A 19,659-nucleotide genomic window follows, 5' to 3' on the forward strand; every position below is an offset into this window, starting at 1 on the left:
AGGCACTTTGGAGAACACGGCTGGAACACTTGAGACTTAATATATTTCATATCTTTACATTCTGCCAAAGTTCACAGCATATTCTGTAACGGGGGAATGAACCGAGGCCAAAGGCAATAGAATAGAGTTTATTTGGGGCGACTGTAGAGATTTGAGAAGAAACTATTCCCACTGATCACTAACCACTGGGTCCTTTCTGTGGTGTTGTGCTTTATTAGTTTCTTGGGATTTCCTATAGATCTTGATTTTATGTGTTTGTTAGTAATGCACCTATCCCCCATATTTCTGGTGGATTAAGTGTCTGCTTTGTTAAGGCAGCTCCTTAGGGGGGGGATTGTGCTCTCATACACCAGTCAGTACAGCAGAGAACAGCAAGTAGTCTATGTGTTTTCTTCTTTTTTTTATTAGGTCAGAACATGAATAAAGCTTTTTCTACAGTGTTTACAACAACACTGTGCTGCCACATTAAGCCAATATGGTTTTACTCCCTCCTCCCATCATGCAGCTAATCAGCATAAGGATGTTGGGGAAGAAAGTTTACATCATTAAGTGGTGACATGTTGAAGTTGAAAGAATACAATGGTAAAGTTTTAGTGAGACTGTCGGTATGAAAAGCTTTTTGGATGCTATAAAAGGAAACCTGGCCAGTGATCAACGGGATAGTCAGCTAAAAGTGGGGCTTTAAGCTAAGGCAGATATATATTTTATGCATTAAAAAAAAATCAAAGCTATTAAGAATGCAGTGAAGGGTCAGGGCAGAGAGTGTTTAATCAAAGATTATATAAATAGGAGATTAATTTCACAGTAAGATTATAAAACAAACTGTAAATGAGCATGGAAAGCACTTTGACTTCAGTAAACATTTACAAATATATCTCGAGCAGATACTTTGGTGTGCATGTAAGTCATTGAAATAGAGTATGTAGTACTGTAACAAAGTTGTTTTTCCCTTTAGCGAATGTGTTTCTATTCTTACATATGTCGTGTGCCATGACCCACATTTCAGATTTCTCAATTAACAACACACCAGGAGCTCTGGCACTCATTTCTTTTCATGGGCAAATCATTATTCTTGTTTTGTTTTTTTCCAATCTGCCATGTTTACAGTTATAAAAGCAGTGCCTTGGAGTTGGGAAGGCGAGAAGTTCTAGGATGGGTTGTGAGCCCCCCCCCCAGCCCCCCACTTTGTCTCTTACTTGAAATCACATGAAGAAGAGGCACAACTATTTCTACTCCCTCGTCAAGACTAACGTTTCTGTGCCAGTTAAGTGCACTTAAGTCAAACCCAGAAAGCCCCGTAGAGGGACTTGAAATGCTTTTTTGGCACCTAAAATGACAAAAGAGACAGACTACCCGTTCAGAAAGTTGCAATAACAAGTAAGCTGATACGTTTCCAATTAATCCAGTGTAACATGTTAGACGATCGACTCGCAGTGGGAGCCGGCATAGAGAAAAGCCATACGTATGAAACGTGTTTGTAGAAGAAAACTTAGTATTTGTGCACAGGTCAGATAAAACTGTGTGTGATGTCTGCTCAGAAAATGTAGGTTATAGCGGCAAAGTTGAGGTAAACGCTTATTCTTTACTGATGTTGATTGTTTAATCTTGTAGTGGGGAAAGTAGCTTGATATATTCTAAGAAGCCTATTTTATAAAAAAAAACAAAAAAAACTGTAAATTAGCCTATATTGAGAAATAAAAGTGAATGTACATCTATAAGACAGATTTGTATTTATATAAAAGCGTGTACCACTCTATTAATCAAAGCACAATGTATTTAAGGCAGAGAGATCGAAGCTATAATTAAATATAACAAAGAGATGGAGTTTTATTTTCCTCATTCACTTCAGCAGTCGTCAAACTCGTCAGTGTGAAACCAGTCCAGCTAGTTGGTCGTAGCGAAGCGAGTAATCCGCTGAGACAGCTCCGTGTGTGTGTGTTTGTGTGTGTGTGTGTGTGTGTGTGTGTGTGTGTGTGTGTGGGGACAGTGTCACTCTGTTGAGTTGTCCAGACAGAAAAACAAAGTCTGTCGTCTGGTAACCAGAAGAGCCGACTGTGGCTGTGATTCAGACGAGTGGTGACTCATAGATAGATAAGGCCTCTCCGTGTCTCTGGCCTGCGAGGGGTCGACAGGCTGTTAATACGCTCAGGTGACGACATGCATCATAGCGCAGGTGTGGACGTGGTGATGTGATGGTGGTGTAATGGCTTCTGTTGTGAGGTTGGTGGCTCTTGGCTTTGGGATTTGTATCCTATAGACGGCAACGTGTGGAAAAATGCATTTATCAATCACTGACTGTGACAGAACAGACACTCGTCTGTTTTTGGGCCTCCGTGTTTTTTTACTCACCATGATGTGAAAGTGAAGACACTAAACACTAGGTACAGTCTCCTCTGCCATTTTGTTTGCAACATGTCTCGTGCTGCCTTGTAGCTTTACTGCTCTCTATAACAATCAATTAAATGTTGCAAAAATTAACTAATTCTGTCTCCTAATCCAAATAAAATGTGCAGATCTGTTTTTTGTTTTTTTTAATCACCTTTGAACAGTAGTTAAATTTAAGATGAAATGACCCTGATGTGCAGAGTGCCCATAATAAACTGGGATTTGTGTTGTTCAATGTAATTAACAGGCAACTCCACCGATTTATCCCGGGTCATCTGGAACATCTTCTGTCTCATGATGGATGGTTAGAAGAAAAAAAGAACATTGATCAAAATTGATGCCAACAAAACTGAATGCTATTCTCTCTCCACATCCTACTACATTACCCATGATGCAGCTTGACTACTCACTGTTGATGGCCAAGCTGCAGGTTAATGAGTTTAAACCAGAGATGAGGAGCAGGTCACTCTCTCTCTCTCCTCTGCAGAACTCCACAACCCCAGAGTCAGATTTCACGCAGATCCACAAAACAACTTCTTCCACAAAGACCTGTAAACACTTCCATGTGTAAAATCGGTGGAGTTGTCTTTTAACACACACACACAGACACACTTACACACACTTTTGTTGACTCATCTCATGCCGCAGAAATTCCTACAGTGGGTTGCAGTCTCAAAACAGAAGAGTAGTTCTGGTTGTTGACTCCTCTCGAAGCACCTTAATGTATGAAAGTGCTTTTTTCATTTCGTACCAAGAGCCATTAAAAGACCTGAACCTTGCAGCTCTGTAGTTTTAGGCAACATGTGTATCTGGTCTGACTGCAGAGTTCATCCTGCAGCCATGATGCACAAAGTATGAGATCAGGAAGAGAGAGAGAGAGAGGCACCACTGAGTTGTAGGTGGAGCTGAAGGTGACGTTTTCTTTTTTTAATAAGCAATACAAGCATTTGAACAAATCAATATGATGGCTGTCTTCTCTCAGTGCGGCCCGCAGGAAGTGATTGGTCAGTGGCCTTTGGCAGACTGAATGTCGGCTGGTTCGTGCGTCGCTTGTTACAGAAACTGTTCTGTACTTCACTTTCTGCTTCTGTGTGTCTGTTGGGACACTTGTTCTCATTTTGCTGTAGTGAAATCCCAGAAACTGCCTTTTATGAACTTTTCCGTATTGATTAATGGATGATAGCTAATATTCCGACGAGGTACTCCTCTCTCATTAGAAGCTTATATTTCTAATCAATAACACATGAATGGATTAGCAGCTGTAGCTGGGAGCGAGGCAGATCAAACGTGGGGAGCTGGAAGACGACGTGGATCTTTGAACAGAACTACAATATCTCTTCTTCTTTTTCAATAACTTTTTTTTTTAAAGACGGTAAACATCTTTGCAATGTTTTAGTGTGTGCGCGCGTCTGTGTTACTTGTGAGAGGTTAACTCCAGATTGTATTTCATAGACTGATAAAACTTTAAACTTTCAAAGGATTGTGTTGAATGAATTCATGTCTTAATACAGAATTGTTTGAAAAATAAAATACATTGATCTCATTTTGTGGTCTGTTCGTCTTGTTTGATTCTTTTTCTAATGTGAAAAAATGTCCATCACATAATATCTGACATTCATGTGTTTGATTTCTGAGCAGAGAGTGACCAAACATGATGTCATGATAATAATTCACACATTTTTTTTGTTTTTAACAATATGGTGGTGAACAGAGTGGAAAAACGTCATTGTTTATGGTTTTACCACATGATGGTGCTGAAATCTGCTTAAAAATATGACACGACTCTTTTAATGCGGGCAACACTTTACACATAACACCAGACACAGCTCAACCGACAGAGCCAGTAAATGGCATAAATGAACTGGCTTAATGATGAACATAAAATATTAATGGCTAAAGCTTTTATCCTTGTTTTGAGAATCGGGGATGCTGGCTGAGCTGCAGCGCCCTCTGGTGGCTGAAGGTAAAAACACTTCAGCACTGCAAAATATATGTATATATGCAGTATATATAAATAAATAAAACAATCCAATGTTGTAAGTAAGAACTACTCTTACCTGAAGTTATTAGTCTGTAAACAATTAGAAATGTCTACAAAATAATACAACTAGACGGACTCTGGTGTATTTTCAGCTTCCACATTACCAACCAAATTTACCATATTTTGTAAATTTCCTGAATTGTGGTCATGTTGTTGTACTGTTTGCCAACACGTACTGTAACAAATGATGGGCTCTTATTAAGAAGAAGATCATTCTTTAAACATTAGCTATAAACACAAATCTATCATGGGGCTGAATTTCACTTGAGCGTCTTTAAAACAAACTCATGTAAAAAATAAGAATATACTAGAGTCAGTGATGAAAATGTAACAAGGCCACTGAAAACAACATCCTATTGTGTGTGTGTGTGTGTGTTGTCCAACAGCACTGAAACAATCACACACCTGCCTAATCCGCACCTGAACACACACTCTCACTTTCACATCAACATTTTGTGTAGACGGTGTTTTAAAAATAAGAGAAAAAAAAGACACCACAAGAACTGGCAGGAGAGGCTATTATTTATTAATATTATGTACAATTTATACCATCATAATGTCCAGATAATACATTGACCAAGTCAAAGTACGAATACTGGCTCCTGCTTTATTAAGATGTGTCTTATAATGTTTTTTTCTTTTTCACCCACCTTCTGAATCGCAGATCTTTTTTTGAGTTAATTTAACTGTATCAATATTCTCTATTAATAATCCTTAAAGTGTATCTGAGGCACACAGGGAGAACATGAAGAAAATAAGTGTTGAAAATAAAACTCAAACTTCAGAACAGATGTACTGTATGTGGGGGTACGTTTCTATAAAAACAGTGACTACATGACGTTTGGAGCCAGATGACGTTTCTCTTGGACGCGGTGGATTGTCCGTCCACGTCCTGTCTGTCTGTCTGTCTGTCTGTCAGTGAATTGTTTTGTTTTTTTCAGTGTTAATGGACCTGACTGGATTCTCCTCCTCGACCGCTCTTCCTTCACATCGCCACTGCTGAGATACATGTGGTTCAGAGGCAAAAATAGTACAGAAAAACTTGTCTGAAGTGCATTTTTCACTTCAATGTAAACAAAGACAGAATTGTCCAATTACTTCTTCTCCTGTTTAACTCGAGGAGCAGTCTCTCTCAGGAAACCGTGTATGTGTGTGTGTGTGTGTGTGTGTGTGTGTGTGTGTGTGTGTGTGAGAGAGAGACAAAGAGAGAGTGTGTTTTAGAAGTGTTAAAAGGCTTCAGGTCATAGTGGCATTTTTTTTAAATTTTATTTGGGCAGCTGAAGATTCAACTGTATTTGGTCACATTTTGACATTTTACAGATTTTATATTTATATATATGTGTGTGTGTGTGTGTGTGTGTGTGTGTGTGTGTGTGGTATTGTAGCATGTGTGTATTTAAATCAGCTGTAGGTAGTGTGGGCAGGTGTTAAGGTGTGTGTGTGTGTGTGTGTGTGTGTGTGTGTGTGTAAACTCATACCTAAGTCATATATATTATGTACAGTACGATGTTGCAGTTTGTCTGTTGAATCTTACATACAGTGTGAATACAGGGTGCAAACTGTGTCCCAGCGGTGTCGGTCTGTCGGACGTTGTTTGCCGTCGATGTGCGCGGTGGCTCAGTTCCAGATCTTAAGGAAACTGTCCCAGGACCCGGTGCTCACCGCCATGCCGTCATCCGTCACACCCAGACAGCTCACACGATTGTCATGGCCGGCCAGGACTCCTGCAGGAGGGACGGGGAAAAACAAAAGAGGACTTGTTAACTGTGAAATGTTTTTGCTCTGCAGTCTGTTCTGAAACTTCTTAAAAACCACACAGAACACAGCGAGCTAGTGTTTGTTTGTGCTTTAACTCGCACCACCACAGGCTGGGAGGGCGGTTTCACCCAGCGATGTACATTTTGTACAAAAAAATCAAGCTGTGAACGCAGGGGATCCGACTGAAAAAAGGGAAAAGTGTGTGAAATCACCGGTGAGTCTGGCACGGAGCCGTGTTTCCCCAGAAATAATCGTATGTAAACTAAGATCAAATGGGTCGCAGCTAGTTCTTCATCACATTGATAGTTCTAATATAAAATGGTGACAATCACAACCGTCTTGTTTTCTAATTATATTTAGCTTACACCGATATAAAAACAGCAAATGTAACCTGAAGCCAGGCTGTGTTTGGCATTTTTGTGATTTAAGACATGAATCAGTTGCAAATAATAGTTGCTTATTTTTTTCCTGTTTATAAATCATACATGACAGTAAAATCAGATTTTGTAAAACTGTTGCACTAGACGAGAAAACTATGTCTATTTTTTTTATTTTTTTTACCTTAGATTCAGTTGCAGGGAAATTCAACTTAATTTAAGGATGCTAAACACTTTCTTTCATTTCCATGTCAGACAGTTAAAGGGATATTTCAACATTTTGGCAAATTGGGCCATTGCCACGGAGTTGTTTTCGAGGTAAATTCATGCTTTGATGAGGGAAACCAAGAAATCCCATGAGCCTCCGTAGCGTATCTCTGAGCAGCTCGCGGCTCTGCTCCGCCATTCTAAAAATAGCTTGCATCGACAATTAAAGGTAACAAACCTACTGCTAAAACTATAGGGATTATGGCAATGGGCCAATTTGCCAAAATGTTGAACTATCCCTTAAAACCAAGTATCACAGCTAACTGCAAAATTCATTTGAAAACTAAAGTGCACAGTGTACCTGCTCTTTGATGTATTGATCTGGACAATACCACATCCCTCAAACAATTGCATTAAAAAACTTTTTTTTTTTCGGTGAAATTGTTCACACCCACTGTTTTATTTCATCCGTTCCACCCACCTGCTCTGTCCCCCTTCATGGCGTCCCAGATGTTGCAGTTGAAGTCATCGTAGCCGGCCAGCAGCAGGCGGCCGGAGCGGGAGAAAGCCACGGAGGTGATGCCACAGATGATGTTGTCATGGCAGTAGAGGCTGAGCTCCTGGTCGGCTCGCAGGTCAAACAGCCTGCAGGTGGCGTCGTCAGAGCCCGTGGCGAAGGCGCTGCCGTTGGGAAAGAACTGAGGAGAGAAGCACAGGAAGTGAGACGTTGCCTTCAAATCAATGCAACTTAATCATACGCCTCTAATAAAGACCTCTACTGTTGGACTGGATCACCATGTTTTAATACACGACCTGTCCACCTGTCACGCCATCAGATAACCTGTGTGGCGCCTTTAGTCCAGACTTGCACTGGAGCTCGTCTCCTAATGGTCAAGACGCTCAGATATGTTGTTAATTGATAATCTTGTTAATCCTCTAGCTCCTATGCTCCCAGTTTAAATCCCTCCCAAAGCTGGAGACAAGGCAGTGTGTGACGTCACAGTCAAATCCTGGAGCCGCTCTGTTGATAACATATTAGACAACACACAGGAGGGAGCCACAACAGTTAAGTGAATATATCACAGAGACATTTCTCTTTATAAACGGCACATTATATAGTATAATACAGGTTTTGTTTTATTCTGTTTTATCTCTGACATTCAGATTCACTATTGGGAATATGTATGTCCTGATTAATTAATCATTATTATGTCATTTATCAATCAAGATGTATGCTATATGTGAACAGCCCACTTTGAGGCTGAATTAAAAATTTAACAATTGCCTTTTAAGAATCAATTGCTTAGCTCTATTTAGCACATTAGTCAATACATTTATCTTATTTTTCAGAGTTGTAATAAACATAAATCAATTTGGCCATTTGCAGCTGTCAGCACGAGCATTAAAAGTGAACTCTGTGTTAAAATTGACAGAGCACTCCTCCTAGATTTTAAAGAAAAGAAACAAAAGATTTGAATTAAAAGAAAACCCCGGCCCAGACAGATTTGTTGTCCACAAGGCCACCGGTGCCCAGAGCAGCTCACTCACACAGATGGCATTGATGTCCGACTCGTGGCCTGTGAAGGTCTGCCGGCACATACTGTCCCTGATGTCCCACAGTTTGACCGAGGCGTCGCAGGCTCCCGACACAAAGGTGCGGAGGTCGGGGGCCAGGGAGAGACTCATGACGTCGCCGCTGTGGCCCGAGAAAACCGTGGTCTGCTGGCTTGTCTCGATGTCCCACAGTGCACTGGGGGCAGAGAGCGCAGAGTTTAGACACCTATCACCTTAGAAAAGCGTGTTCGCACTGTGCGTTTGTTTGCATCGCTCACCATGTGGTGTCTCCTGAACTTGTGATGATTTGATTGTCATCAATGAAACGGCAACATGAGAGGTAACCTGAGAGAAGAGGAAGCGCACACACTTGGATGAGTTCCCGTTGGACCTGAAGGAAACTTGCACAGTTAAGATGATATGTACCTTTAGATGTAGAGAGGCATTTTGAGCGTGTTCTGGAAACTACACTTACATTTTGGGGGCAAAGTTGGATAGAATACTTAAATGGCATTTCCTGCCTGTCATTGCAGTAAATAACTAATTGTGTGTTTGATGAAATCAACCAGAAAGGCTTTTGAATACAAATGAGTTTTGTCAAGTCAACAAATCTACTTCAAATTATAGAATTTAGTTTCCTAGGAAGATATTTTCTACAGTTACTTTCATCTTCACTACAAAGATAGCTGTTCTTTTTAGTCCTTTCTTGGACTGATGGTTGATTCTTTCTTTTGTCTTTATAAAAAGAATATTGAAATTATGAATAATTAAATTATTTCCCAGCTCCTCACAGGCTGCACTCAGGTCCAGTAAAGCATCATAAAGCCATAAATACAGCAGGCTGGACGTGTGGAGTCCAGTGAGAGGCAAAATGCAGGAAAAACAAGGAAAGCAAAGCGGTTTGCTGCTCTTAAAGTTTTAATGCTGTGAAGGTGACTGATAATCAGAACTTGCATAACCTTGATTTTTACCATCTGGATGACAATGTCTAGGCTGATTTTAATAAGAAAATCTAACTGAAGCTTTTAATTGACAGGACATGTCCTGCCCAGGAAATGCTACTCAAGCTTTAGAGTTGTCTTGATATTAAGTCACAGCCCTTTATTATAAATGAAGAGCATTTGTGCCCATTTACAGGGGAAAATGCAACTAATTTAGTCCAATTTCATGCATCTCTGTGAATTTATTTTCATTCAACTGGAATAAAATTCTTACATATCATGATACTGCCAAAAACAAAACTATAAAAAGTGTTAAATCTAATAATGTACAGCAGCTCAGTAGCTACAGGGTCTCAGGCTCACAGACTCTCAGTAATGTCTCAGCTCATTAAGACCGTGTTGCCCTGCAATTAATTAACCATGTAAATGAAATCTTTATTGTTTAGGGGTTTGGGACCGGAGCTTTCCCCACAAGGACGGGCGACTGCTGTGCGTTTCCTCTGAAATGTCTCATCAGTTTGAATCGCAGAAGAGTCGACACAGATACAGGGGTGATCCAGAGTGCGATGTTCTCTTACCTGTGTGGCCAGGTAGCTCCCTGCTGACCCTGACGTTGCCCTCACGTGTCTTCAAGCAGTAGATGGAGCAGATGTTGTCCAGGCCTCCGCAGGCCACGTAGTTCCCAGAGGGGGCGTACGCGCACGTCATCACCCAGGAGGAGCGCAGGGGGATGGCATGGATCTAGGATGGGAAGGTTATGTGGAAAAGCAACTCATAATGTAACTTTTGGATCGGAAGAAAACCCAATGCTGAACCTGAGTGAGAACATAAAAATGGGGCCAGTATGAACACTGAAAGGAAGCTATTATGAGTCAACCACACTCCTACAAGAGAAAGATTTAATGCCACTCGCACTTTCAGTTTGGACACAGGCCAAGTGTGACTATTTATCCAGCTGATGGCCTGATGAGGAGAATGATTCAGCTGACTTTACCTTGTTAGTGGTGTAGCTGTCCCAGATGATCAGTTTTCCATCTTGAGAGGCACTAACCAGAAGCCTGCAGAGACAAACACTCAAGCATTTCAAACATTTTCTCCATCTTTTCTGTTCCATTTAGGACCTTCGGTTGGATTTACTGTTCATTTACAGATAAAAAAAAAGAAAAGAAATATAATGTCCATCTTCTTTTGCAACAATGACGATCATTTATAAGGAACATCTGACAACTTACGCCAGACATACATACACATGTGCTGTAAATTTAACTATGACTTCAAACTGAAGATAGTTGCTTAGTCAGATTCATACAGAATATACAGTAACTCACATAGATACAATAATATCAGTTTCCCAGTTTGCTAATTCTGTGCTTTAGTTCAGTTTGTGGTGCATTAGCCCAGATAATCACTCTGAGCTCAAGTCCTGAAGGCGCAGCAGCTTGACACTGCAGTGCTCTGAGCCAAACACTAACGTCAGTATGCTGCTAACATGCTCACAACGGATAATGCTAACATTTGCTATTTGATTAGCAGTTATATTATGTTGACTATGTTCATCTTTGTTTGTTGTGTGCTAACATTTGTGGCTCAACCCTGGCATTTACCACTGATTAAGTTATTATAATTAATCCTGTCTGTGCCTAACGTCTAGAGACATTTAAAACACCATGATAGCGCTAGCGTAAGAAAAGCCATGTGGATATATCATCTAAAGACCATGAATGCTGTTGATTTTAATACATGAAAATACACAGGATCATCTAAATCATTATAATTCATCCCACTGGCCACTTATGAATTTCGTAGTAATCCATGTGATTCAGCCTGGACCACAGTGATGGACAGACTGACCAGCCCTCGTACAGAGCTGAACTCCTGATCCCAATAAAACGCAGAATAATTACATCATGCCATTCAAAATTTCTAGACAACAGATAGTTATGTAATACATCACATTATGACAGTGCAGACACAGGCGAGCCCGGGCCACCACATGTCACAGCGCCTTGGTAGCCTACTCCGCACCAGTTTGGTCACATTATTACATACTGTTTATTTTGGATCAAGGTTTGATGGAGAAGTTTCCCTCTGAACCAACACCACAGTGTAGTCCTGTTACTGTGCAGTGCATTATAGATCTTTATAGGATGTATCCACAAATTGGTATAGTCATTATTTGATAAGTCTTTGTCTCCTATTGAGACTGGATGATGTTACATTAATTTTATGACATGCATTTACTTACAAATCATCACATTAGCCCCATTATACACTCCATACTGAAGTCTAATGCATTATTTCATCTAAAGTCGTTGTGGTAGGGAGCCAAAGATTTAGTTGGCCAGTTCAAAATGTCCATTTTACTGATCCACTTCGAGGGAAACTCTAATGGTGCATTTGAATGATGCACAGTCGGAGTTAAGTAAAGGGCAATCGGAGGCATTAAGTCAACAGCATTGAGTGTTGGGTGTAGTATACACTCACCTTGAGTCTGTACCCCAGTGCATGGCGTAGATCTTGGCGAGGTGGCCTCGGAGGGTGCGTCTCGTCCGCATCTGGATCCGCCCCACTGGATCCAGACCAGCGGTTATCTAAGTTGTTGAGGAGAGGTTAAACATCAGGTTTAATTCACTTCACTGTTTTTTTTTTTATTGGTGAATATGTGTGTGAGAGGAGTTTTAAATATTAAAAAGTATTTAAAACCTGTCACATATATCATTATGCTTCAGATCTAATTGCTTCATATTTTATCACCTTGGACTCTCAGTGGCTCTTACCTGTGTCAGGGTTGAATCTCCACATGCTTTCCTGGCATCCTGTTCAACATGGAGTAAAAAAAAAAAGAGTTAAATATGTCGGTATTATCATGTCCAAAGTGAAAATTTGATAACAAAACATTTGACTTACTCTTATCTGATTCCTAAGCTGCTCTGCCTCCTGACGAAGCTGCTCCAGCTCACTCATTTTGGATTTGTCCAAGCCGTCACCTGTTGGTGTCAAATATCAAACCATAAGTATCATCTCAAAATGAATGAAAAAAAAGAGCTAATGACTGCTGCTATATATCCTTTGTCTCCCTGGGACTGGCATAGTTTCATGCTTTTACAATCCAATAATCCCAGGGCCTACTTTCATCAAAAATGAATCAATTAAGTCAAATAATTTACTTAAAATACCATTTGTCCCTGATTTGTGAAAATAAATAATAAAATAAAAACACACATTTTTAATCTCTAAGGTTTACTGAACCCACACAGTGAGAAAAAGCCTTGTAATCTGTTTATGGCTGTGCAACCATGCCTGGTTTAACTGAGGAGAATAATCTGTAATGACTAAGCTGCTATCATGCAGCCAGCATCGCTACCAGACAGTAGAGGGAACACTCCCTTTAAAGCAAAGGGAACCTGTTACACTGCGTACGTACAGGCTGGAGATCAAGTCACAACTTGTGCCATTGCTGGACACAGCCATCTTTAAGACCCCCTGCCCACCCCTACTCCTCCTCCTCCTCCTCCTCCTCCTCCTCCTGCTGCTCCCTCCATCCTCCTCCTCCTCATCATCATCAAGTGAGGCAATATGGTTCCTAAAAATTAACATAGAAGGTAAAAATAGCCAGGAAGGAGATGGCTTCAGCTACGGGCCAACTGGGGTCACACAGACACACACACTCACACACGTACACACACACACACACACACTCTACATTGCATCATGCTTTCATTTCAGTGGGAAGCAGTTATTTCCTGTTCCCGATCCGACAGGAGCACAGTTACACATTCAAACACCTTCCCAGAGACGGAGCATCAATTTGCATTTGTGAAGCTATTCAAATTCTCGATAACACTCAAAAGCAAACATGCACACGGCACACACTGCGAGGAAGAGCAATTAGCTACAGTAGGTCACTGTTCCCTGGAGGGACCTGCGACCAGATGGATCACACAGCAATAATGGAAGCCAAAAGGGGTGCATCATGGGTCTCAGTCTCCTGGCACAGCTGCTCATTTAGCCAATGAGGAGAAGAAAAGCTGGGTGGGTGGGTGGGGGTGGGGTAGGTGGGGGGGTTATGCATCAGAGATCAGTCATAGATGGGTCCAGCCAGATGCTCGGGTGCATGTTTTTGTTGCCTGTGAGCATCGACTGTCGTGCAGATTCTGTGCTGAAGTCGTGCCAATGGACCGGGAGCAGAGGAGTGTGGAGAAAGAAAGAAAGAAAAAAAAGACACAAACACATCACACAGCTTCCACCTGCACTGATGCATCCATGGGCCTAGTAGCAGACGAGAGGCTGCCTCCTCCTACATGAGGCTGCTGATGAGGAGGATGAGCAGGATAAAGCATGTTCTCGCTGCCTTGTAACATTTGAGGGCGTTCACTCGCTGGCCCCCTTTGAGAGCATGTTTTATAACACAAGGAGATATAACATTTCAAAGATGCCAAGTGTGACTGGGCCCCACCCCTTGGGATGCACATCTGATGTGTAACTACACCACCATGGCATGGCTACATCTGCAGCTGGAGGAGAGTGCAGAGCCTCTATACATACACAGCCCCCTGAATGTCTCAGAGTAAAACTGAGAGGCTATCTGCTGCTGCTGCTGCTGCAAACACTCACGGGCCTGGAAAACCGCAGTAGAGAGAGAGAAAGAGGCCAGATCTAGTTCTTCATCTGGATTTTATTTCTCTTATCTGCAGCAATTTAGAGATTCCTAGAGCCTCCAGTTAGGAAGACAAGGCCCCGTGAATTCAAGCTACATCACATATTGATCAGCACAGTGATGGAGGCCTGGGCCACATCTTGTTTCACACACTGAGCTCCTAAAAATGCGGATGTAGCTAAATTAATTTAGTCGAAATGATGCCATGAAGAGGCTCATCATCACCCACCCAGCCATCTTAACGCTCACCGGGGCTGGCCCTGCAGCTGCTGACTGTCACTGCTGTGTTTGATAATGGGTGTAAGGCTACCTGTTAATTCTCCCGATGATTCTGCTGCCGTACAAAAATAAAAATGAAAGAAAAAAAATGGAAAAAGGGGAAAAAAAGAAAAACTGAAAGCGACGTCCCCCAATAAATAAAATAAAAAATCCCGCGGAGGATCGGACTACACGTCTTTTTCTCTCATTAAAAACAAATGAGGTGCAGAGCAAGATCCACTCAGTGCTCCCTCCGTGTGTCACGATGATGAGCTTGTTTCCCAAAAAATCCTTTCAGCAAAACAGCAAACGGAGAAGGGCTGCACACATTTCCATTTATCTTTCTGCTTTAGCGGAGCCCCTGAAAAACACACACAGATGAAATCTACTACACTGCTGCTGCTGCTGCTGCCTCTGCTGCTGCTGCTGCTGCTGCCGTTTCCTCTCCGACAAAAAAAATAAAAAATAAAAACAGCTTCGGCCTTATTCACGCCCGACAAGTTCCCAAACGCATCTCTGTCCGCTCCGGCGTAAACAAAGCCAATAATAATCAGCCGCAGCTCGGTCCCCGGCCCCGCATCCAAGGATTCAGTCCATTAAATACTATTCAGCCCCGTTTTTTACTCCGACTCTGCTTTTCGTGACGTGATCCTCGTTTCCTTCCTCTCTCTGGTTTCCTCCTCCCTCTGCCGACACTTCATCGGGGCGGCCGCCTCCGACCCTGCGATGAATTACTGAGCAAAATCTGCGAAGTGCCTCATGTGGGAAAAATAATGAGATCAAGAAGAGGAAGAAGAGGAGGAAGAAGGAAAAAAACAGGCTGCAGGGACAGGAAGGAGTCAGCCCATCAGCAGGTCCAATGTGGCCGGTTTCTTCCTCCAGTCAGAGAAGAGGAGGCCCTGTCGCTCACTTAGCTATTATCCACACGGTTCCTGTTTTTTCTTTTTTTTTCTTTCTCCCCCTCTCTCTCTCCTCTGAATATCATCATTCAGAAACAGGCTGCCAGATCACGCGGTGAACGTTTGCAGAAGGATCCTCAAATCCGGGCATGAAGCATATGTTTCAACCACACCCATCTCTGAAATACTATTAAACCTCATGACCCCCCTCTGATCAGACCACCCTGCAGGTTTGACATCATTGCCTCGTCTTTTTTAAACAAGTTTATCTGCACGAGGACTGAGATAACCAGGTTGGAGATAACAGATCCTCCAGGATGCTCGTTTTAAAACTGGGAAGTAGGTATAATAATAAAAAATCCCCCTACAGGTTTTTCAGTATGGAGGCCTCCTGCTGCATGTCTGAGGTCCATGCAAACAGATATCTCCCTTAACTAGAAATAAGAGCATTAAGAGTTAAACAGGCTCCATCAGGGAACATATTGGAGTTGATCTGCTGAGGCTGAGTCAGGGGGCCCCTGGGGATTTAGTATGGGATGTTTAAAATAACTCCAATTTATAGATGTGATTCAGAAATTCAAGCAGTTTTCCATTTAAAACACAGGAAGTGATGCAGTTGTATCCTTTTTTTTTTTTTTAATTATTCCATTAGCCTATGGATGTGCTATAACTTCAGTCTGTAGCTATATTTAATATAAGAATGAATGTGTGTGTTGCTTTTTCTTACTTCACTGGGATGTGAAGAAGATTGAGTCAGTCACAGTTTCTGGAGGCCATGGCTGCTCTGTGTGCACCTTCTAAGAAAGATGTGCAACATGAAGGCCAAACTTCACATAGATAGGCTACTCTAGATTTTCCCATAAGACTTAAGTCCTTTTTTTGTTTGTTTTTTTACTGTCTGTTCTGTCATCTGTATCCATCAAGTCTCTCTTTCAACAGATATTTTTTGATTGGCCATGTTGAAGCCTGCAGCCTACTCACTTAAAGATGATGGTGCAATGTTTAGATGATGATGTTTACTTATGTGGTCAGAATGAAAGAATATCTAAAGTAAGTGTTGTGTGCATGTGCACACAATAAGAGAGAAACTGTGGCATCTACCTTATCATTAATATTATTATCATTGCTAAATAACATTATTAGCAGCTTTTTTTTGTGGCTTACTCGTTTCTTTAGAGTTTGGTTCCCTCTTCCTTTTGATAGACTTTGTAAGATGCTGCACCATCTGGCATATAATTATGACTGACCATATACTCACCATGAGCTCATTAGCTTTAGCATTACACATAACCTATCATGCACTGACTGCATACAGGTATCATCAAATGTTAGACAACATCAAAGCAGCCATCAACATGGACACACAGTCAGACTGAACTGTGTTGACTTTTATTCCCCTTCCTTAAAAACATGTGGAGAGATGCTGCTGCATAAAAGATATGACTGTGCTAGGCCTCCGTAGGCTGTGCCACCCTCTTTGCAATAAAGTAACAGATGTTTTCCCAAAATCGCCTGGGTAAAATGTACTTAATAGCTTTAAGCTTAATAAAAAGATAATAATCTCTGATTGGTTGTATAGGTTTCCAGTTGCATCCTAATTCAACAGTACAGTAGGGATTATATTTTAATATAAAAACATTAATAGACAATGCCAGAGTTCATATAAGTTTAAGTTGATATAGATTGTGAAATAATATGGGGATTTCACTGTTTCCCAGAGCAGATGTTGACACACTTTCAGTTGAGTCACTATATGCTCACCCCTTTGACCTTATGTCAATGGCCTTGTTAATAGTGCTGGTTTGGAGCAGAATGGCTTGTTAATCCTGCACAGAATTAGGCTACTTGTTATTATTATTTGTGGTGGCGGTAGTAGTAGTAGTAGTAGTGGTATTAGTAATTGTTTTGAATAATAATCCTTTATCATTTATTGAAAATTTCTTGACACTTGAGGTTTTGTCCTGCCCTTTTATAGTGGGCGTCATCTTTGTCACAACAGCGACCCCTAGAGTGAAGAAGTTGTATTAGCCTACAATCCAGTTTACAGTAAAAACTTATAAGCACCTGATAGTTGTGTAGCTCTCCACGACTTATCCTCCTATAGTGCAAACAACAAATAAACAACTATAATCACCTGTATATCATTTTACACACTGATGTTAATAAGTTATTGAACGAAGGTGATTGGTGAGGTCACGTTTGACTTGTGTTCAAATACGGGGCGTGGTTACGTCAGGGAGGCAGCAGCTGTACCTTTGCTCATATTTGAAGTATTTTTGGGGCCCTCCCCTTCCCTGCAGCCGGTCACATGGTTCGCTCTCCGCTCTCCCGTGACACTTTGGAGCAAATAACAGGGGCCGAGGCGTGCCATGGCTGCTGTGTTGTTATTGGGCAGCTCATCTCTCACAGCAGCAGCATCCAACTAACTCCCCGGGACGACTCAGCTCCGTCCGCCCGGGCCTGCAGCTGCCGTCACACCCGGCCGTCCACTGCGCATCTGACCCGGGACATCACCACCACCATCATCATCATCACCACCACCACTATCATCATCATCATCATCTTCTGGCAGAAACCCACAGTTGAGACGCGGGCGGAGCACAGCTGGAGCCCCGCGGGGAGAAGAAGCAGTGTTTTTTTTTTAAAGCAGGAAGTGGGTGAAACAGTCACCGGGGAGGCTCAGTCACGGAGGTAAGTTTGACTTGTCCTTGGTGTTTCTGTTTCATGAGGGGCGGTGGGAACCATGACATGACAGGGCGCGTCTCCCTGTTTAAACCCTGGATGTTGTTGCAGAGAGGCGCCGTGCAGTTTCCCATGCAGCTTCACCACCGCAGCCCGCCGGCCGGGGCCGGGGGGAGTAAACACTTCCTGACCTGAACGTGAACCTCAAAAACGTAAACAGACCATTTCCCCAAAATGGCGCAATATTTACCCACGTTTTTGAACCACTTAACCCGACGTAAAGAGAAGTTGTGTTTTTTGGTTGTCCTGTTTTGTTTTCTGTGCCGCGCCATGCTTGCTCACACCACACAGCAATGCGGAGGGTTACACAGGCTGATTTATTTAGGTTACCGGTTACTTGTTTCTCAAAGTGCGGTCCGGGGACCCGCAGAGGGCCTCCACCGGTCCACAGCCGGCCGGGACATGAGCTCAGTGCGTCACTGTCAGCAGCAGCATCCACCAAGAGCCTCAGTTCAAGTCTACATCACAGGAACTGAGCCTGATGAAGAGATATGGGTCAGTGCGCGTGTGAACCGACCGAGCACCATCCACTTCCCCATTTACATCAGTAATAAGTCACCCTAAAGCCAGGGGGAAGAAGAGTCTTTGTCTTCAGACACAATGCGCTCAAAACTTGAAGTGTGTGATACTACATATCCACCAATGACTATGAGTCAGACGGTGGTGGTTAGAAGTGCATATAGCTCACTGTCTGGCAATATGCTGATTAATTTCTGCACTGATCGTTGTTAATTGTGTAAAAGGCCTATTGTGATTTATTAATTTTTTCCATCAGAGCCTAGACTTAATTTAGCCTACTGTAGTTGTCTGACTGGTCTGAAACCCAAACATATCTTTCTTGAAAAACACAGATGAACGGTCTGCTGATCAATTAATAGACAATTACTTTCAATTCATTATTGAAACTATGTCAAAATCTCAAGTAGAAAACAATCAGTCCCTATAGGTGTTGTCTCCTGTATAATTAGGCCCCTTTTGCCTATGCCTCTACCCATTGTTGTGTAATGCTTCTGTCCTAGTTTGGGCTTGGCCGTCATGTGATTCCTATTTGTCATCTAATAATTTGCAGAGAGGGCTGGGACAAACCTGGTAGATTTTTTTTCTCTCTCAGAGATGAAAACGTTGAGGCAGAAAAACAAAGGTGTCTGAGATGAAGACAGAAAAGCGAGGGCGCTGCTGCTCAGGCAGCTGTGCGTCGACGTCTGATCTGAGTTGCTTGTCAAAACAGACAAGCAGCTGTGAATCAGGTGACTCCAAATGCCAAGCTTAGGTGTGAGCATGAGTTTTCATTAAGGAGTTGTAAGTGGCACTTGGAGCCTCTTCCTGCTGGTGTTTCAGGGTTTGATCTTTAGTGTGTTTTGCAGGAGGAAAAAAAAAAACTTGGTCCCTATATATAGAGGGTGCAAAGATGAGACATGAGTGACTGTGTCAAACAGTAACAGAACAAGTTAGTTGAATGATCCTGCATCTGTAGCGTCAGGTGACCAGGGTACGTGAGTGCTGCTGCTGGCGAACCTGGTGGCGCATTTCCTTTTTGTTTCGAGTCACTGAAAACAAAACAGATGTTTTATCTTGTCAGAAAGCCCCAAACGTGTTCAGGTTGGTCTCAGATAGTAAAGTTGTCAGTTCCTCATAACTCTTTGAAGTAGACAGTTTTGTTTATCTGACTGCTAATGGGAACATATCACATATCACAAGCCACATGCTCTTCTTCAGGCCTGAAGAAGAGGATGTGGCTTGAAATGTCGCTTGTTGGATGTGCTAAATAAATGCACTGAAAAGGGAGCTGAAGGGTGCAGACTTTACTTTTGTCAATTCTGGTTTTAACAAGAGCTCACAT

General features: G+C 42.1%; 1 protein-coding gene across 1 annotated transcript; it reads right to left on the reverse strand.

Annotated features, from left to right (window-relative positions):
* Positions 1 to 5,695: 5,695 nt before the first annotated feature.
* Positions 5,696 to 14,375, reverse strand: gnb2 (guanine nucleotide binding protein (G protein), beta polypeptide 2). The gene is made up of 10 exons (XM_085797814.1): positions 14,231 to 14,375; positions 12,171 to 12,250; positions 12,041 to 12,079; positions 11,748 to 11,854; positions 10,258 to 10,321; positions 9,842 to 10,004; positions 8,601 to 8,667; positions 8,317 to 8,518; positions 7,250 to 7,466; positions 5,696 to 6,150 (listed from the first exon to the last, which is right to left on the reverse strand). Exons 2-10 carry the CDS (start codon positions 12,225 to 12,227, stop codon positions 6,044 to 6,046), a joined length of 1,023 nt encoding a protein of 340 aa, XP_085653940.1. The 5' UTR covers positions 12,228 to 12,250; positions 14,231 to 14,375; the 3' UTR covers positions 5,696 to 6,043.
* Between the last annotated feature and the right edge of the window lie 5,284 nt (positions 14,376 to 19,659).

Source organism: Trachurus japonicus, chromosome 14 (genome assembly GCF_045865225.1).
Source record: "Trachurus japonicus isolate A0001 chromosome 14, Traja_1.0".
NCBI lineage: Eukaryota > Metazoa > Chordata > Actinopteri > Carangiformes > Carangidae > Trachurus > Trachurus japonicus.

What these genes read in the sequence shown, in the direction of transcription:
- gnb2 (XM_085797814.1), bottom strand. Translation starts at nt 12,227, where the DNA reads ATGAGTGAGCTGGAGCAGCTTCGTCAGGAGGCAGAGCAGCTTAGGAAT. An exon ending in ACAGCTACACCACTAACAAG is followed by an intron (nt 10,005 to 10,257) that starts GTAAAGTCAGCT and finishes TTCCCATCCTAG; the next exon opens with ATCCATGCCATCCCCCTGCG. An exon ending in CATGAAGGGGGACAGAGCAG is followed by an intron (nt 6,151 to 7,249) that starts GTGGGTGGAACG and finishes TCCCTCCTGCAG; the next exon opens with GAGTCCTGGCCGGCCATGAC.